The 15,939-nt window shown below is 44.6% G+C and overlaps 2 protein-coding genes across 3 annotated transcripts in view; both read right to left on the bottom strand.

The window, feature by feature from the left end:
• The window catches only part of LOC137546360 (multidrug and toxin extrusion protein 1-like), a 90,732-nt gene extending 84,245 nt beyond the window's left edge, over positions 1-6,487 (bottom strand). For both annotated transcript variants that reach the window (XM_068268707.1, XM_068268710.1), the window contains exon 1: positions 6,411-6,487. The gene's annotated coding sequence lies outside the window, so the exon portion shown is untranslated. The remainder of the gene's footprint in view (positions 1-6,410) is intronic.
• A 1,360-nt stretch (positions 6,488-7,847) lies between these two features.
• The window catches only part of RAD51D (RAD51 paralog D), a 54,559-nt gene continuing 46,467 nt past the window's right edge, over positions 7,848-15,939 (bottom strand). The window contains exons 8-11 of the mRNA XM_068268711.1: positions 10,028-10,118; positions 9,276-9,346; positions 8,132-8,290; positions 7,848-8,030 (exon numbers count right to left, since the gene is read on the bottom strand). Coding sequence (XP_068124812.1) covers positions 7,953-8,030; positions 8,132-8,290; positions 9,276-9,346; positions 10,028-10,118 — 399 coding nt within the window. The 3' untranslated portion in view covers positions 7,848-7,952. The remainder of the gene's footprint in view (positions 8,031-8,131; positions 8,291-9,275; positions 9,347-10,027; positions 10,119-15,939) is intronic.

Raw genomic sequence — 15,939 nt, 5'->3', positions numbered from 1 at the left:
AAGCTGTACACTGAGTACTTTATATTGTATCAGTGTCATATCGTCAGTATGAAGAGATATAACATATTTACAAAAATGTGAGAGGGGTACTCACTTTTGGGATATACAGTACTGCACCTTTTATGGCCACCTGGCTGTTGCATCAGCCACCTGTTTTTTTGTTGTTTTTTTTTTTGCTTCAGGTAGTAGTCCAATTTGCAGAAAGAAGTTACAGTCCAGTTTTTCAGTAAAATGTCAGCATTAGAAAGCCGGTTAACCACCTTGGCGGTAATGACGAGCTCAGCTCGTCCATTACCGCCGCCGTGGCTTTCTCAGGCCCTGCTGGGCCGATTTTCACAATTTTTTTTTTAAACACGCAGCAAGCACTTTGCTTGCTGCGTTTCTCCGTTCGCCGCCGATCCGCCGCTACCCGACGCGTAACGGGCCGCCCCCCCCCGAGACCCCCAATCAGTGCCAGGCAGCGCTGAGGGGTGGATCGGGACTCCCTCTGACGTCACAACGCCGATATCGCGCCTGTCGCCATGGCGACGGGGGAAGCCCTTATGTTTCCTGATGGGCCTGATCGCCGGAGGCGATCGGAGGGGGTGGGGGGATGCCACTGCTCAGCGGCTATCATGTAGCTATCTACATGATTTTACAAGAAAAAATAAAAAAATAGTGCTGCGCCGCCACCCTGGCCGTTCTAATAGAACGCCAGGGTAGTTAAAGAAGGTTAAAGTGAAATTCCACTTTTGTTGTGGAAAACGCAATTTAATTTGTGTCAGTACTACAATGTCTTCCCCATTTATATTGGGTCTGTTTTGTCAAAGACTGTAATTAAAATTGGACATCTGTGGAATAACACCATTTCATTTATTACCTTTATAATGTGCTATCAATTTGAAGTCGCAGAATATTTTTATTACACTGCTAAAAATAACAGACAAAAATACATAAGTCTTGAATGTGCAGAAATAGTCAACAGTTAAATTGGGCGAATGGCGCACCTGTTCATTTGGGCACCGTCATTGGCCACAGCATAAACTGCGGCTATGGCTATAGGTTCAAAGGCAATTAGCAATAGTATAGCCGATCTCTGACTACTACAATTAGAGTCAGTGTCGGTGAATTTGGTGCCTGAGGTTGAGTACTTTATTGCCGAATTCCAGTTAGCTGCGGTGATTCTGGCTACATAGCCAAAATCCTGTTAGTGGTGTGATTTGTGCCCGAGGTAGCGGTGAAGTACTGTAGTTCAACTACTATAGCCTCAATTCACAAAACATTGCCGCAAGCGGTAAAGCTTAAGACAACTGGTTTTATCAAACGTCAAGGCTGTAACCACATGGAAAACTAAAATGTCAAGAATAGAGCATGTGACAGAACAAGCGAGATGTTAAAGGGAAGGTTCAGGGACTATTAAAAAATTTTTTTAAAAAAAAATCCGCATCCACTTACCTGGGGCTTCCTCCAGCCCGTGGCAGGCAGGAGGTACCCTCGGCTCCCGGTGGGCTGTACTCAGGCTGTAGTTCTGAGCCTGCGCAGTAAAGCCCGGAGGACGTCCGATGACGTCAGCGCGCCGCCATGAGGCGCATTTTGGAAGGCAGAAGAAGCTCGACCTGGCCGCCAGCCTGGCCAGGTGGGGCGTGCCACTGGGAGCCTGCGGAGCGGCGCCGAGGGCACCTCCTGCCTGCCACGGGCTGGAGGAAGCCCCAGGTAAGTGGATGCGGATTTTTTTTTTTTTTTTTTAATAGTCCCTGAACCTTCCCTTTAAGGCCTGTACACACGTCCAACAAATCCACCGGATTGTCCACTGAATTTAGTCTGTTGAACGACAATCAGGCATGTGTACGCGTGGCAAACGACTAGACGAGCGCCTGATAACAGGCGGTTTGCCCGATCCATCCTGCAGTTGGCCACGTGTGTACAATGTCTATTAAGCAACGTTAGCTTATTTTGAATGCGGCCATGTTGTGCAGTCCATTGTTTCGCTTGCGCGGGCAGTATGTAAACGAGTTAGTTGTTCAGTTGATTGGTGTGTGGAAAATACAAATCGTGTAAACAGTTTGTGGTGTGGCTGCTTGTGCACTTTGTTGGACACCTTTAGGTATTTTACCTATAACCTGTTGGTAAGATAAACAGCCACTTGTGAGGTTATAGAAAAGAGGAAATGGAGAGGACAGAAAAGATGAAAACTAATTAAGGAAAATAAGTTAAAGCCAACGTCCAGCAGCTTTCCTGTACAAAACAGTTAATGTCCTCAATTCATCAAGCATTACTGTATTCTGTAATGCCGAACAGCTGATTTTTCAGAGCATTTTGTAAAATGTCATTTCATCAAGGCTGTTACCGCAAGGCAAGCTGAAATTACCGAGTAGTGAGGTAAATTACCAACTTGTGCGGTAAACGCCTCAACGAATGTCAGCAAATGTCAATTCATCAAGATTACAGCAAGCAGTAAAGCCCAGTATCAGGAGAGATATGCCAAACAAAAGAGGTTTCCCCTGTGGCTGTGATCACATCTGACCTCCGTGTTTCATGCACTGCAATAGCCCATCAAGGAGATCCTTTCAAACACTGAAGTAAATACCACATGATTACGTAAAATACCATGCAGTATTTTGGTAAATAACCAAAACTTTTACTGCATGTGTGAAAATTTTAGAGAATACTCAGGAAAAAACAATTGTTACAGCATTACTAAACATGAAATTTTTACCGAACAGGTCTTGGTGAATTTATGCCTATGTAGCTGAATTCCGGGTAGCGACAGTAAATGAGGATGGGATAGGTCAATGTTAAGTTTAGGTGGGTGTGTTAGGTGGTGGGTGTGTTAGGTGTAGGTAGGGGAGGAATAGTGCGTGTTAGGCTAGTGGAACCTTACCAATATTCTTCAATCTCCATCCGGTGCCCAAATTACCTCAGTGCCTCAATTACATGTACACAGATATTCAGTTTCCCCAAAGTCAATACTTCACAGAACCATGGCTCAGCTCCTGCTGCAAGATGCCACAGGGACTCTCAGAGGGAGCCTGCCAGTCAGAGCTCCAAAACAATGGAGAAGTGTGGGTCACAAAACCATGTTGCTCACTGGGGATTGTACAGTAAACATTTTAGCATTTGCTAGCATATGTTGATTTTAGTGTTGGAAGAAAGGATGAGGAGTGTAATTAGATGTGAATGGCTTTAATAAAATGTTTTCTTTTGCAGTGTTAGCAAGTTAAAAAAGCACTAATAAAGATGTTTCTTACAATTAAACTTTTGCAAACATAAGTATATGGTTACCTTTGGATTACAGTACTGGAGTTGATTTATTACAATAAAACTAGAGCAAAAGTAGTGCAGCTGTCCACAGAAACTACCCAGAATCCAGTGTTCTGTTTACCAAGGAATCATGAATGGTTGCTCTGGACAAGTCATCTTTTGCACTTGTCTGTATAAAACTGCCCTTGGAGGAATATATGGTCACTGTATCCATGTATTTAAAGGCATAAGGCCTTGTCACGAAAGCCACTGAACCAAGTGATGTCTCTGTAAAGATAGTAAGCCCTACAGAGAAATCTCCTTTGGAATAAAGTCACATGATCAAGAAATCTGTGTGACAAATCGTGAGCCATCAGCTGACCACATCTATCTCCTCCTCTATTCCAAGCTGCTGAACACAAGGAGGTGATGGATAGGGTCAGCTCTGTGGTCTCTAGAGAAAAAGCATCTGGTGTTCTCTCCTAGCTCCTCTATCATTATGTCATGTGGGCCGGACCAACCCCGCCCCTCCCCCCTATCTAGCACATAGAGTGGCATGTTCTGAGCATTCCATATTTACCAGACTCCCAGGCTCATCTTCACTCTGTTGCAGAGTCCCTGCATCCTCTATCTATGATGCCCTCTAGTGATGCCTCATTACTTGTGCCACTGTAGGCGTCAAAGAGGCGATAAAGGGACTGTGTGAGAGGGTGTAAAGGGATCCCGGGCCAGGCAGAGACAGGTAACTGATACAGAACGCTCCACTCTTACTCTGCATATGTGCGTGGTGTTTGCCTAATACTGGGGACATGGAACCTTGGGAGCATACGTGAAACATTCCCTTCAAACTACTTACGTTCCCAAGATCAGGAGGTAAATTCATGTACAATTGTCAACTGTTTGCAAATCCATGGTGCATAAGCCTATGTGTAGACTGTGTGATACAAAGAATCTCATCCCATATAGGACACACTTCTCTTACATACATTAGCTCCTCTTTCTTTACTGTATGTACTCTGTTCCACATTCCCGATCCTCCTTTAGCTTGTTTCCCATCTTTCTAATGTAGGAAATATACAGTTTTAACATATTCCCTGTCCTTTGTCTGTGGGCACAGCTGCCTTCAAGGGTAAACCACTAAGGGCATACATTTACAACAGACATGTTATTACTGGGGGAACACCTCGCTATGCTTGGGGAGAGTAGGTTCATCTTATATGTGGAGACCACCTGGCTATACTATGGAAGAGGGGCTTGCCTAATACTGGGAGAAAACCTGGATATACTTGAGGGGGGGGGGGTGCCAAGGGCTGGTTCACACAGACGGTTTGCTGGCATTAAACGCATTTTGAAAGTAACATTTTTAGGGATCTACCGCCCTCCCATGCAAGTGAATAGGAGTGTTTAGTACAAGCTTTTGCAGGCTTTCATGAAAGCCTGGCAGTTGATCCCAGCGTCTCGTCTCATCTCAAAAGCAACATGCAGCTTCTAAAAGGCGTTTGAAAGCAAAACGAAAGCCACTGAAAGCCAAAGAAAGCCCAGCCTTTCCATATACTTCCTGTATACACCACCAAAAGCCCAGAAAATGCAACGTTCTCCTGAAAGCCATTAAAAGCCTTCAAAAGCGATTTAAAGCTAAAGCTGTTAAATGCTGGCATTCTTGAAAAAAGACCCCACAGAGTTTGAACGAAATGCTAAGCAGAAGCCCATGTGAACCAGCCCTTATAGTGATGTAACACCTGGCTATACATAGGGAGGGAGGCTGCCTAATACCGGGGGAAGAACTAAATATTGTTGGGGGGGGGGGGGGGTGGGGGGAGGCTGCCCAATACTGGGTGCACATATGATTAACACTTTTCCAAGTGTTATTCAGAACTCCAGTGAATTAAATTAACAGCATAGGCAATTGGGACAGCAGTGGAGTGAGGCACAACAGCAGTCTGACAGACATTTTGCAGAGTTCTGAATAAAGCTAGGAATTTTAATATCTAGGTGGCCATACTCTGTATTGGAACTAACCTCCATTGTGATCTCAGATATTCACTAAAAGCCTTATTAAGCACCCTGCCCAGTGTGCCCACAACTAGTGCCAGCACCTTTGTCTTTCAAAGTCGCACTTGTATAAAATATACAGCACGTATGATACTTCATTCTGTTGGGGGCAGGCTGGCAGACTGCTTGGTCACCTCATTTCACAGACATTGAGCGAATCTTAATAAGGCATCTCCAGAGATATTCTAGCTTTTCCAGTGGGGAGATCATAAGTCATCCAGCAAATGTTAACTAGTTTAATTAAAAATTGTTAGGAGTGGTCACCCTCACCTGGCTCATATGAGACCATAGTAAGGATTGCAGAGAGTTTAGTGAATTAGTGGCTGAGTGACTGCAGTTGATATATGGTTATTGAAGTTGAGCTATAGTCCAGGTTTGCCAGTGAAAATCTGGCAGTGATCCACTAACCCCAGCAAGTTTTATTCTTTGCAGTTTATTTTGCAAAAGGAAAATGTATTATGTAGTGATCAGTGAAAAGGTGTAGTGGAGGAACAATGGCTGCATTGATTTGTACTGCACCAAGTAGCACAGCGCTAATGGTGACAGTAGTTCAGATGATTCCAAATCAGATTTCTGCTGAAATCTGATCTAGATTAAAGTGAGACAATGTGATACAATGATCACTAATGGCCCGTCAGGGAATATTGATCACTAGCTGGATAGCAGAGATCTCAACCCATATATACCTAGCTTTAGAAAATCAATATTGTTGGCCAACACTGTACCCAGTGGCACTAAAACAGGAACTACAGCCAAATGTCTGGTGATGAAGAAAAGTTTGGGGAAGATTTATTCATTATCAGCCAGGGTTCCAATAGATATTCTAAATTTACCAGTGCTTTTGAATATGGATGAAGACAGAATGAGTTTTTGGCAGATATCAGTCATGCATTAGCCTTGTAACAGGTTGTTGGCAATAATGATCAGATGGATATGGTCTAGTTCGGTGTGGGCAAACTACAGCCCGCCTACGCAGGGCCAGATTCCGTGCCTCCTCTTTCTCCCTTCCTCCCTATGCAACAGGTGTAGAGCCGGGGGCCTGTCACTGTGCTGCTGGAAAGGCCTACCTTGTTCCCTCCCCTGGGCAGGCGTTCGTCACTTTCTCCCTCCCTGATGCACTTTACTGCTAGTCGCCTTACCAGACAAAGTTATTCCCAGGGGCACAGCGGTTTTTGGCACAGCGCAGCAGCAGTGGCTTCTTTTACCCTCCGTTCCTAAGACACAAGCACAAAAAACTTCAGGTTGCTCCAGCCTTTGACCAAATCTTACATGAGTGCCTTCCTGGCATTTCAAGAGAGTGTGCTGTCCTTGCTGCTGTCTTCCCTACTCCCAGCACCTTGATTGGCTCTCCCATGACCACAAAACATAGTGCTTTAACTTTCTCCCTGCCAATACTGGGGCACATCTGGCTCCTTAAACGGAGGACTGGCTTATACTGGGTGCACACCTGGTTACCTATACTGAAGAGTAAAAATCAATTAACCCTTCGCACACTCACATGCAAATGTTCAAACAAATGCATTCACAGATTTACTCATCCAGGCACAACTGTTATCCCTACAGCTAAATTAAAAGCCAGGGTTTTAGTTCACAGAAGAATGCATTCTTATGCTTAGTCACCTATACTGCGTAGAAGTACCCAGGTAAACATAGGTGTCCTAACTCTGGCCCTGTAACATGCATAGTGCAGACATGCAAACACATTCATTGCATCAAACCTATCAATGGATTAGGAGCACACATCCTGACGTCCTCTCCTGGGAAAGACAGTGCACTGTCTTTCCCAGGAGAGGACGTCAGGATGTGTGCTCCTAATCCATTGATAGGTTTGATGCAATGAATGTGTTTGCATGTCTGCACTATGCATGTTACAGGGCCAGAGTTAGGACACCTATGTTTACCTGGGTACTTCTACGCAGTATAGGTGACTAAGCATAAGAATGCATTCTTCTGTGAACTAAAACCCTGGCTTTTAATTTAGCTGTAGGGATAACAGTTGTGCCTGGATGAGTAAATCTGTGAATGCATTTGTTTGAACATTTGCATGTGAGTGTGCGAAGGGTTAATTGATTTTCGCTGTTTCTAGCCACACCCCCTTCAGCACCTCCCTTTCCCTAATAATTTATTTAATGTCCTAACTAGAGGCGATGTGCCTGGATATATGTATGTTTATACTGAAGAGTGGGCTGCTAATACCAGAGGCACATCTATATATATTAAGGAGGGGGCTACTAACACTGGGGGCACAATGAGCTACCTATACAGTGGGAGGGGGCTACTTAATACTGCAGGCACACATGGCTACCTACACTGGTAGGCAGCTCAACTACCTGAACTGTCGGCCAAACTAATATTAGGGGCTTCTGGGATGTTGGGGAGTGTCTTGGCTACCTACACTGGTCTGGCTTCTCTGTCAAATTTAAGACTGCTTTGTAGTCTACAAGACAAAAAGAATGCCCTTCCCTGGTATAGTTCCACAGACTAAAATATCCTTTACAGTATATGGGGAACTCTGTGAGAGTTCATACATTTTGTGCTTGGCTACATTGAGTAAATAATAAAATCCAACAATGCTCTTTGGTATTCATTTTTTATACAAATAAAAAATATATATTTATACAAATATTAAAGTGCTGTGCATAATAAATTATTGATTATAGTTCACTGTAGAGATGTGCACCTCATCTACAAGCCGATGTATTGCTCTCCTCTAGAATCCCACGACAACCAATCTCCACCTTCACTTGCAAATTTGAGGGCTGGGGAAAAAATAGATTATAATGGCTTAAGTAGGAGTATTTATGTATATATACTACAAATGGAACACGTTATACTATCATTTTTGCAGAAACTATCCCACCTGACGTGGTGACTTTGCAAGTGACAGTGTGCGATGTGCATTTCCTGTGTTTCCTTCGTCTCTACACAATATAATTCGGGTACTGGGCACAAAACTCCAGGAACGACCCAGAGCTGGACGAATTCCAGATGTCCCATCTTTAATAACGTGGTTTGTCACCTGAATAATGAAATGAAATAGTAACATATTTGTCTGCAAATCAGCACTATTGGGGAGAAGTCATGTTGTACTTTCTGGGGTCAAACAGAAATCATTGAAGTCAATCTGAAGAAGAAGCATCAGTCATCTGAATTCACTGCCGTCTTACATTATACGAGAGATAAAACCCTAATGGTGATACCATATTCTTTCTGTATTGTATCTAGGTATGAGTATTTGGAACAGAACTTGAATTTGTCCTTATGCGCACCACAGTAGGAGGAATTAACTTACCCTGTGCACTGGGCTCCATGTCGTGTTCCATCTCTCAGATACTTCCTTCTTCCGGCCTCCTGTCACTGGCCTGGTGCACACCAGAGGAGTTTTTCTGAGTGTTTTGAGTTTTTAAATCTGCTGCTAATGTTATCCTATGTGTCTGTGCACACTGGAGCAATGAGGTTTTGTAAAAAACCCCATAGCATTACATTGGGAAGAGCTTTTGAAACCTCTAAAAGCTCTTCCCAATGTAATGCTATGGGGTTTTTTACAAAACCTCATTGCTTCAGTGTGCACAGACACATAGGATAACATTAGCAGCAGATTTAAAAACTCAAAACTCTCAGAAAAACTCCTCTGGTGTTTCAGGCCACTGTCTGCATTAAGTACAAATTCAAGTTCTGTTCTGAATGCTTCAGAATGCTGTTCCTAGTTTCTATTATCTCTAATTGAGTCAGACTACACCCAAAAAAAAACACCTTGTCTCTATATATTGGAGGTGAAGGGCATGGATTACTAGTGGAGTTTGATCATTGTAACACTGCTAACATATTTTAGGCAACTTTTTACAAACACTTCTCTTTTCATTCTTGTTTTGTTATATTTAATCCTGCATACCGAGACATTCCAACACTTCTGTGCTTTCATATAATCATGGAAGACATTAACATTCTATATATGCAACAACGAAAACATTACAAAAAACTATAAACCCTTCCCTAAAACTTACAAGTATAGCGAGACTGTAATCATGAGCGAGAGTTTGCAGCTCCCGTGCCAGGTGCATCATAACAGCCATTCCTAAAGACAAAAACCGTTAGTTGCAAAATGTATTGCATTAAAGGGACACTTAAGCCAGAGAAAAAAGGAGTTTTACTCACCTGGGGCTTCTACCAGCCCCCTGCAGCAGTCCTGTGCCCTCACAGCCACTCACTAATCCTCTGGTCCCCCGCTGCCAGCTTGTTTCGTTTTTGCTGGCAGACCCGGCCACGCGTAGCTTTCTCCGCATTCCCGGCTGCAATTAGCGCTATTGCGGGTCACAACGCGTACAAAGATAGCCGCATATCTATGCGTCGGTAATGTGGCAGCGCGTATCTTTGTACGCGTTGCGGCCCGCAATACCGCTAATTACAGTCGGCAGGGGCACAGGACTGCTGCAGGGGCCTGGTAGAAGCCCCGGGTGAGTACATTTTTTTTTTCTGGCTTAAGTGCCCCTTTAAACACATATGGTCATTATGTAGTATCTACTTGGTAACCCACTCTACTGCCTTTTAATCCAGGAAGCCTCACAAACGTTCCCAATGGTTATTTTTTTTTTAAATCACCTAGAGCACATTTTATACTTGTGATCTTTGTTCTGCAGCTGCATTTTTGCAAATAGTAACAGTGGGTCAAATGCTTTTCAAGTAGACTGCAAACAGTGAAGGTTAATAGGTGTGCCATTGCCATTGCATAAATCAAGATCTTTTATCTGCTTCTTACCTTCTGTCTGTTTCCCACCTAGCAGTGGGTAGATCACAGCACACACTGAATCAATCACTATAAGTCTCAGAACTTCTCCCGATTGTGCAACCTGAAAAACAAAACAAAAAGTCTGAAGATCAATACATGTTCAGCCGGAGAGCTACAAAAAAACCTAGACAAGTGCTGTGGGAAAAAAGAACAGTTGATGTGATAAGTTGGAAGGCCCCAGCTGTCACACGTCCCCTAGTGGCCGGACTGCACAATGCCTTCCAATCAATTTCAGCACACAGACCATGCAATCGGTGCACAGAAACCGCTGGAATTTTGGCAGCAGACAGACCAGAGGGAAGCGTGCGATCTATTAAACACAAAATACTAAGCTGCCACCATCTCTGTTACCATGGGACAGAGAATCCCACTAACTGGCTGACTCTAGACCTGCAAATAAAATGGTTAAAACACACTATTTTATCTAGCTATCAACAATAGTAGCGACTCTTCAGAAGCTAGAGTTCAGTTTGTGCGGCTGAATAGCAGGGGTAGCTGAATAAAATGACTTTTTAGAAGTCTTTATTATAAATGCAATATAAATAATTAATATATACAGAAAATAATTAAAATCAACAATTATGGAGACAATCGTAGCACAGTATAAAAAATAAAATGGGAAGAAAATACAGATACTTAAGTTCATGTGGAAATGTCCTTTCTGGTGCAGTTCTTTGTTTCAGTTCAGGAGCCAAAGTTCAGACAAGATGGCCGCTACTCTTCCTCAAAGCAGCGGAATGCTCCCATGAAGATGGAGTTTGGAGGAATAAAGGAGGAGTCCCTGGCAAGCACTTTTGAATAATCCACAGTTTTGGGTGGGGTCTCAGGGTCAGCCCAGGGGCTGGACAGGGTGCAGTTCACCTCCTGGGTGGGTTTCTGATGCCCACCAAATATGACATTTTTCATATCTCGGCTTACGCTTCCTACGCGCGCACACACACGCACACACACACACACACACACACACACACACACACACACACACACACACACACACACACACACACACACACACACACACACACACACACACACACACACACACACACACACACACACACACACACACACACACACACACACACACACACACACACACACACACACACACACACACACACACACACACACACACACACACACACACACACACACACACACACACACACACACACACCTCAGAATATGACAGTTCATATGACATCAAACTTGGGTGCTTTCGCATGCCCGGTTACGAAGTAGCAGAATACCTCGGGTTCTGGGTATGTCAGTGGACTCATTTTAATATTAAAATATTCACCAGATCCGGACCAGCAGAATGAGATAACTTTCATACCTCTCATATGGACGGTATTCCTTAAACCAGCTAAAAATCATAAACTCCATGTATTTCTAAGCTGGCTACATGGCTCTGCTGAGTCTGAGCTCTGCTGTGTGGAAGGCTCAGTTTGCTAGGTTCACCAAATTGTATCCTTTTTCAAATGGCAGGTTTACACTTAGCTGTGATCTGCCTGTGACAAGAAATCCTTTGTTCCTTGCTAATTAAACAAACCTTGGGACAGTCAGGGCCCTTTTCCACTAGCGGCGTTTGCGATGCTGAATCGCAAAATCACAAACCGCTAGTGATTTTTTAAATTGCTACGGTTTGCATATTAACATGGGAATCGCGGTAGGCAATTTCCACTACCGCGATTCGTTTGTTTGTCAAACGCGATCGTGCCGCGGAGCGATCTTTGCCACGATTTTGCTATGCAGTACAGTGCTTAGCAAAATCATGAACGCAATCGCCGGAGGTTTCCTGCACTTTTGCGATTCAGCAATTGCTAGCGTTCAGCGTGAACGCTAGCGACTGCTAGTGGAAAAGGGTTCTCAGAGACAAAAGAGTTCCTCTAGCAGCTATGAAAGCTAGATTTCCAAAAGAAGACCCCCTAGACATAAAATCTTGTTCTGGCAACGCAACGACAATCGGTTCAGGAAACAGATTGCATTTTCGGGTCTCACGGCTCTTCCGTGACACCGGCTACTTACCGGTAGTAGGGTTTCGACGAGTCCTTCAGGATGGCTTCCTCCCGAGAAGAGACTGACCCACCCCTTAAAGGAAACAGGCCAATTAACTAATTAAATCAATTAGGCCCCGTACACATAAGCTCCCTCTCCTCCTAACCAACTCAGTTTCATACAAGAGAAAACTACACCCATATACATAACATACATTAACATATAATAATATTAGTAAATGGTGGGTTGCGGAAGCCATCCTGAAGGACGCGTCGAAACCCTACTACCGGTAAGTAACCGGGTCCTTCTCTTATCATCCTTCAGGATGGCTTCCTCCCGAGAGATCAGCAAGAAATCTTACCTCAGGGAGGGATCACAGCTTGAAGTACTTTGCAACCGAATGTTTGATCCTGGCTTGACAGAATTCCACTCGGTAGTGCTTGACAAAGATCGCATGACCAGACCAAGTTGCAGCTCTGCAGATCTGTTCGAGTGAGGCACCTGACTTCTCTGCCCACGATGTAGATAAAGATCTTGTAGAGTGTGCGTTGACACCAATCATTATTCAAACCTGATTCCCTATAGACTAGAGTTATGAGATCCTTGATCCATCTGGATATCGAATTCTTAGAAACCTGTAGTCCCTTACGCTTGCCTGCGTATGCTACAAACAACTGACTACTTTTCAGCCACAACTTAGTTATTTCTAAATATATCAGAACTGCTCTACGTACATCCAAAGTACTTAATGCCACCTCTCTGTCATTCTTTGGATTTGTTGAAAAGGATGGTAGAACAATTTCCTGAGACCTGTGGAATGCGGATGCAACTTTAGGTAGATAGGAAGGATCAGGTTTGAAAACGATCTGATCGTGGATGATCATATACGGTTCTTTGATGGACAGGGCCTGGATATCACTCGCTCGCCTGGCTGATGGAATGGCTATCAGGAATGCAACTTTAAGTGTTACATTTCTTAAAGATACCTCAGCAAGAGGTTCAAAGGTACTGGACATAAGGAAGTTGGGAACTTTGGACAAATCTCAAGGGGGCACGAGTTTTGAAGGTGACGGTTGTGACCTAGTCAATTACTTAAAAAAAATTCTAACATGAATTTCTACCGAAAGTTGTTTGTCAAGAAAAACACGAAAGATCGGCCACCTGTACTCGCAGTGTACTGGCCGATAAACCTAAATCTACTCAGTCCTGGAGGAACTCCAAAATGCAACATAAACCATGAGAGCACACTTTCTTCCTTTGTTTCCAAGAACAAAAAACATTCCAAACGTTACAGTAGGTTTGCCTAGTATTAGGCTGTCTACATTTGATAAGAGTTGCGATCACTCTGTCTGAAAACCCCTGCCTCCTTAGGATTTGCCACTCAGGATCCATGCCATCAGCTTGAACTGGTCTGGGTGGATTTGATTCCCCTGCAATAAAAGGACTGGCCTGGACCCCAGATGCCATGGACCTTTAGAGTTAGTCTCTGTACAAAGGGGAACCATGCTCTCCGCGGCCATCAAGGGGTTATAAACATCACCTGAGACTTCAAAGTTTCTATGCGTTTGAGCACTTTTGGAATTGAATTGAATTGAATGGGGGAAAAGCGTACAGAAGTCCCCCATAATGATAGCGCATCCAGTCTGTTGGATGGAGAGGCAGGATGAAGGGTGCAGTAATCTGTCAACTTTGTGTTGGCTAGAGTTGCAGACAGGTCTAGTATGGGTAGTCCCCATTTCTGAACTAAAGAGTCGAACACCTTCTGGTTTAGTTCCCACTCTGACTATTGGTGCTCTGCTGAGTGAGTCTGCCCATCTGTTCAGCTTGCCCTGAATGTGAGCTGCTGGGAGAGAAACCAAGTTGTTCCCTGCCCAAGAGATCACCTCTAACGCTAACATTCTGAGGTCCTGTACCCTGGTACCTCCCTGTTTTATGAGATACGATACAGTTACTACATTGTCAGAAAATACAATGAGCTCCTTGTTCAGAATGTGAGGGGCTAGAGAGAGCAGACCCATCTGCACCGCTAACAACTCCCGGTAATTCGATGACCTGACCTGCACCTCCATTGGCCATTTCCCCTGAACCTGACGCTCCTGGCAGTGAGCCCCCCAGCCCCAACTGCTGGCGTCCGTGAAGACCTTTAGGGGAGATCTCTGCACCGTCAACCTAACTGCAGTCTGTGAGGATTCTCCCACTATGCCAGGGATTCCGACTGGAACTGGAACCTGTCTGTCCAGCGAAGCCTGTGTGTTGTCCCAAGTGTTCAGTAGCCAAGTCTGTAGTGTCCGAGTGTGAGCCTGGGCCCACTCTACTACTGGAATGGCGGACGTCATTAGTCCTAGTAGCGACATAACCTTCCTGATCGGTACGATCTGCTCTGATCTGAACTGTTGCAATCTCACCAGCAATTTTGCTGCCTTGAAATAAAAAGTCATCTAGGTACGGGAGAACCCTTACATTGGGGAGATGGAGGAAAGACGCCACCTCTGCTACAATCTTCGTGAATATCCTCGGGGCTGAGGATATTCCGAAAGGAAGAGCTCGGTACTGATAGTGGCAAACGCTGTACCCGAACCGGACTGCAAATCTTAGATACCTTTGGTACCAAGGATGAATCAGTACATGCAGATACACGTCTTCAAGATCGATAGCCGCCATAAAGGCGCCAGGCAATATATCAGATTTCGGACAGAGGCGATGCTCTCCATGCGGAAGTGTTTCTCCACAATGTAAGGGTTCAGAGGTTTCATATTTAAAATAATTCGAGGGTTTTTTGATTATGAAAACCCTCGAGTAAAACCCCTTGAAGTGGTCCTCTACTGGTACCTTCTGGATTACATTTTGGGATAGTAGAGTCGTCACTGAATCTTACAAGGCCTGGGTCCTTGGGGGTCCCTATCACAAGTCTGCTGGGGGGAGGTCGGGATCGAAATTCCAGCCTGTACCCGTTCTTTATTAGGTCTAGTATGAATTGGCTGGTTGTAATCTTTTCCCAAGCTGGTAAAAATGAAAGAAGACTCCCCCCGACCTGAGGCCGTCACTTGTCAGGTTTGGGAGTGCTGGGATTCCTTGACTTGTTGAACAAGAAGAAGATTTTCCCTTACTGGAATTATAGGTCCACTTTCTAGACTGACTTTGGTTTCTCCCCCCAGTTCTTTTGTTTTGGTATGGACCCCTGTTCTGAAAGGGCTTACAAACTGGTTTCTTTTTCTTATCTGTGAACTTTTTGGCCTTATCTCAGGATCTCTCAAGTACGGCTTCCAGATCCTTACCAAAGATTAATCCCAGATCACCTTCCCCTGTATTGAGCCAAATAGCCCTGCGGGCTGAATTGATCAAGGCCGCAGTCTTAAGGGGCCCATACACTTATACTATTTCCCGCCGATATACAGCAGATTCGACCACTGTGATCGAATCTGCTGTGAAATCGTTGCGCAAACGCTGACTGAACGATCGATTTCCGTCTAAAATAGATCGTTTTCTCCACGCGGAAAATTTTGCTCGATCGCTGGCAGGTCGGGAGTGCGTCGATAGCTGCGTTCGAATGTCCGACGACTGCCGCTAGCGGTAATACATTACCTGTTCCGCCGGCGCGTGTCCCCGCTGTCTTTTCTCAGCGCTGGGCTCCAGCTGGCTTCCCTTACTTCCTGTCGGAAGTTTAATTAAACAGTAGAGCGCCCTCTACTGTTTAAACTTCCCCCGACAGGAAGTAAAGTGAAGCTGGAGCCCAGCGCGGAGAAGGGAGAGCGGAGAAGAGGCAGCGGAGACCGGGGGAGTCGCGCCGCCCAGATCAGGTAGTGTATGCGGGGGAAGGGGGGGGGGGCGGCAGTTCCACAGATTGTGAATCGGTTTCATAGTGAAATCTATTCAAAATCTGTTTG

This window comes from Hyperolius riggenbachi, chromosome 2 (assembly GCF_040937935.1).
Source record: "Hyperolius riggenbachi isolate aHypRig1 chromosome 2, aHypRig1.pri, whole genome shotgun sequence".
Lineage (NCBI taxonomy): Eukaryota > Metazoa > Chordata > Amphibia > Anura > Hyperoliidae > Hyperolius > Hyperolius riggenbachi.
Note: the sequence above shows the minus strand (reverse complement) of the source record. Positions and strands in the feature narration are given on the sequence as shown.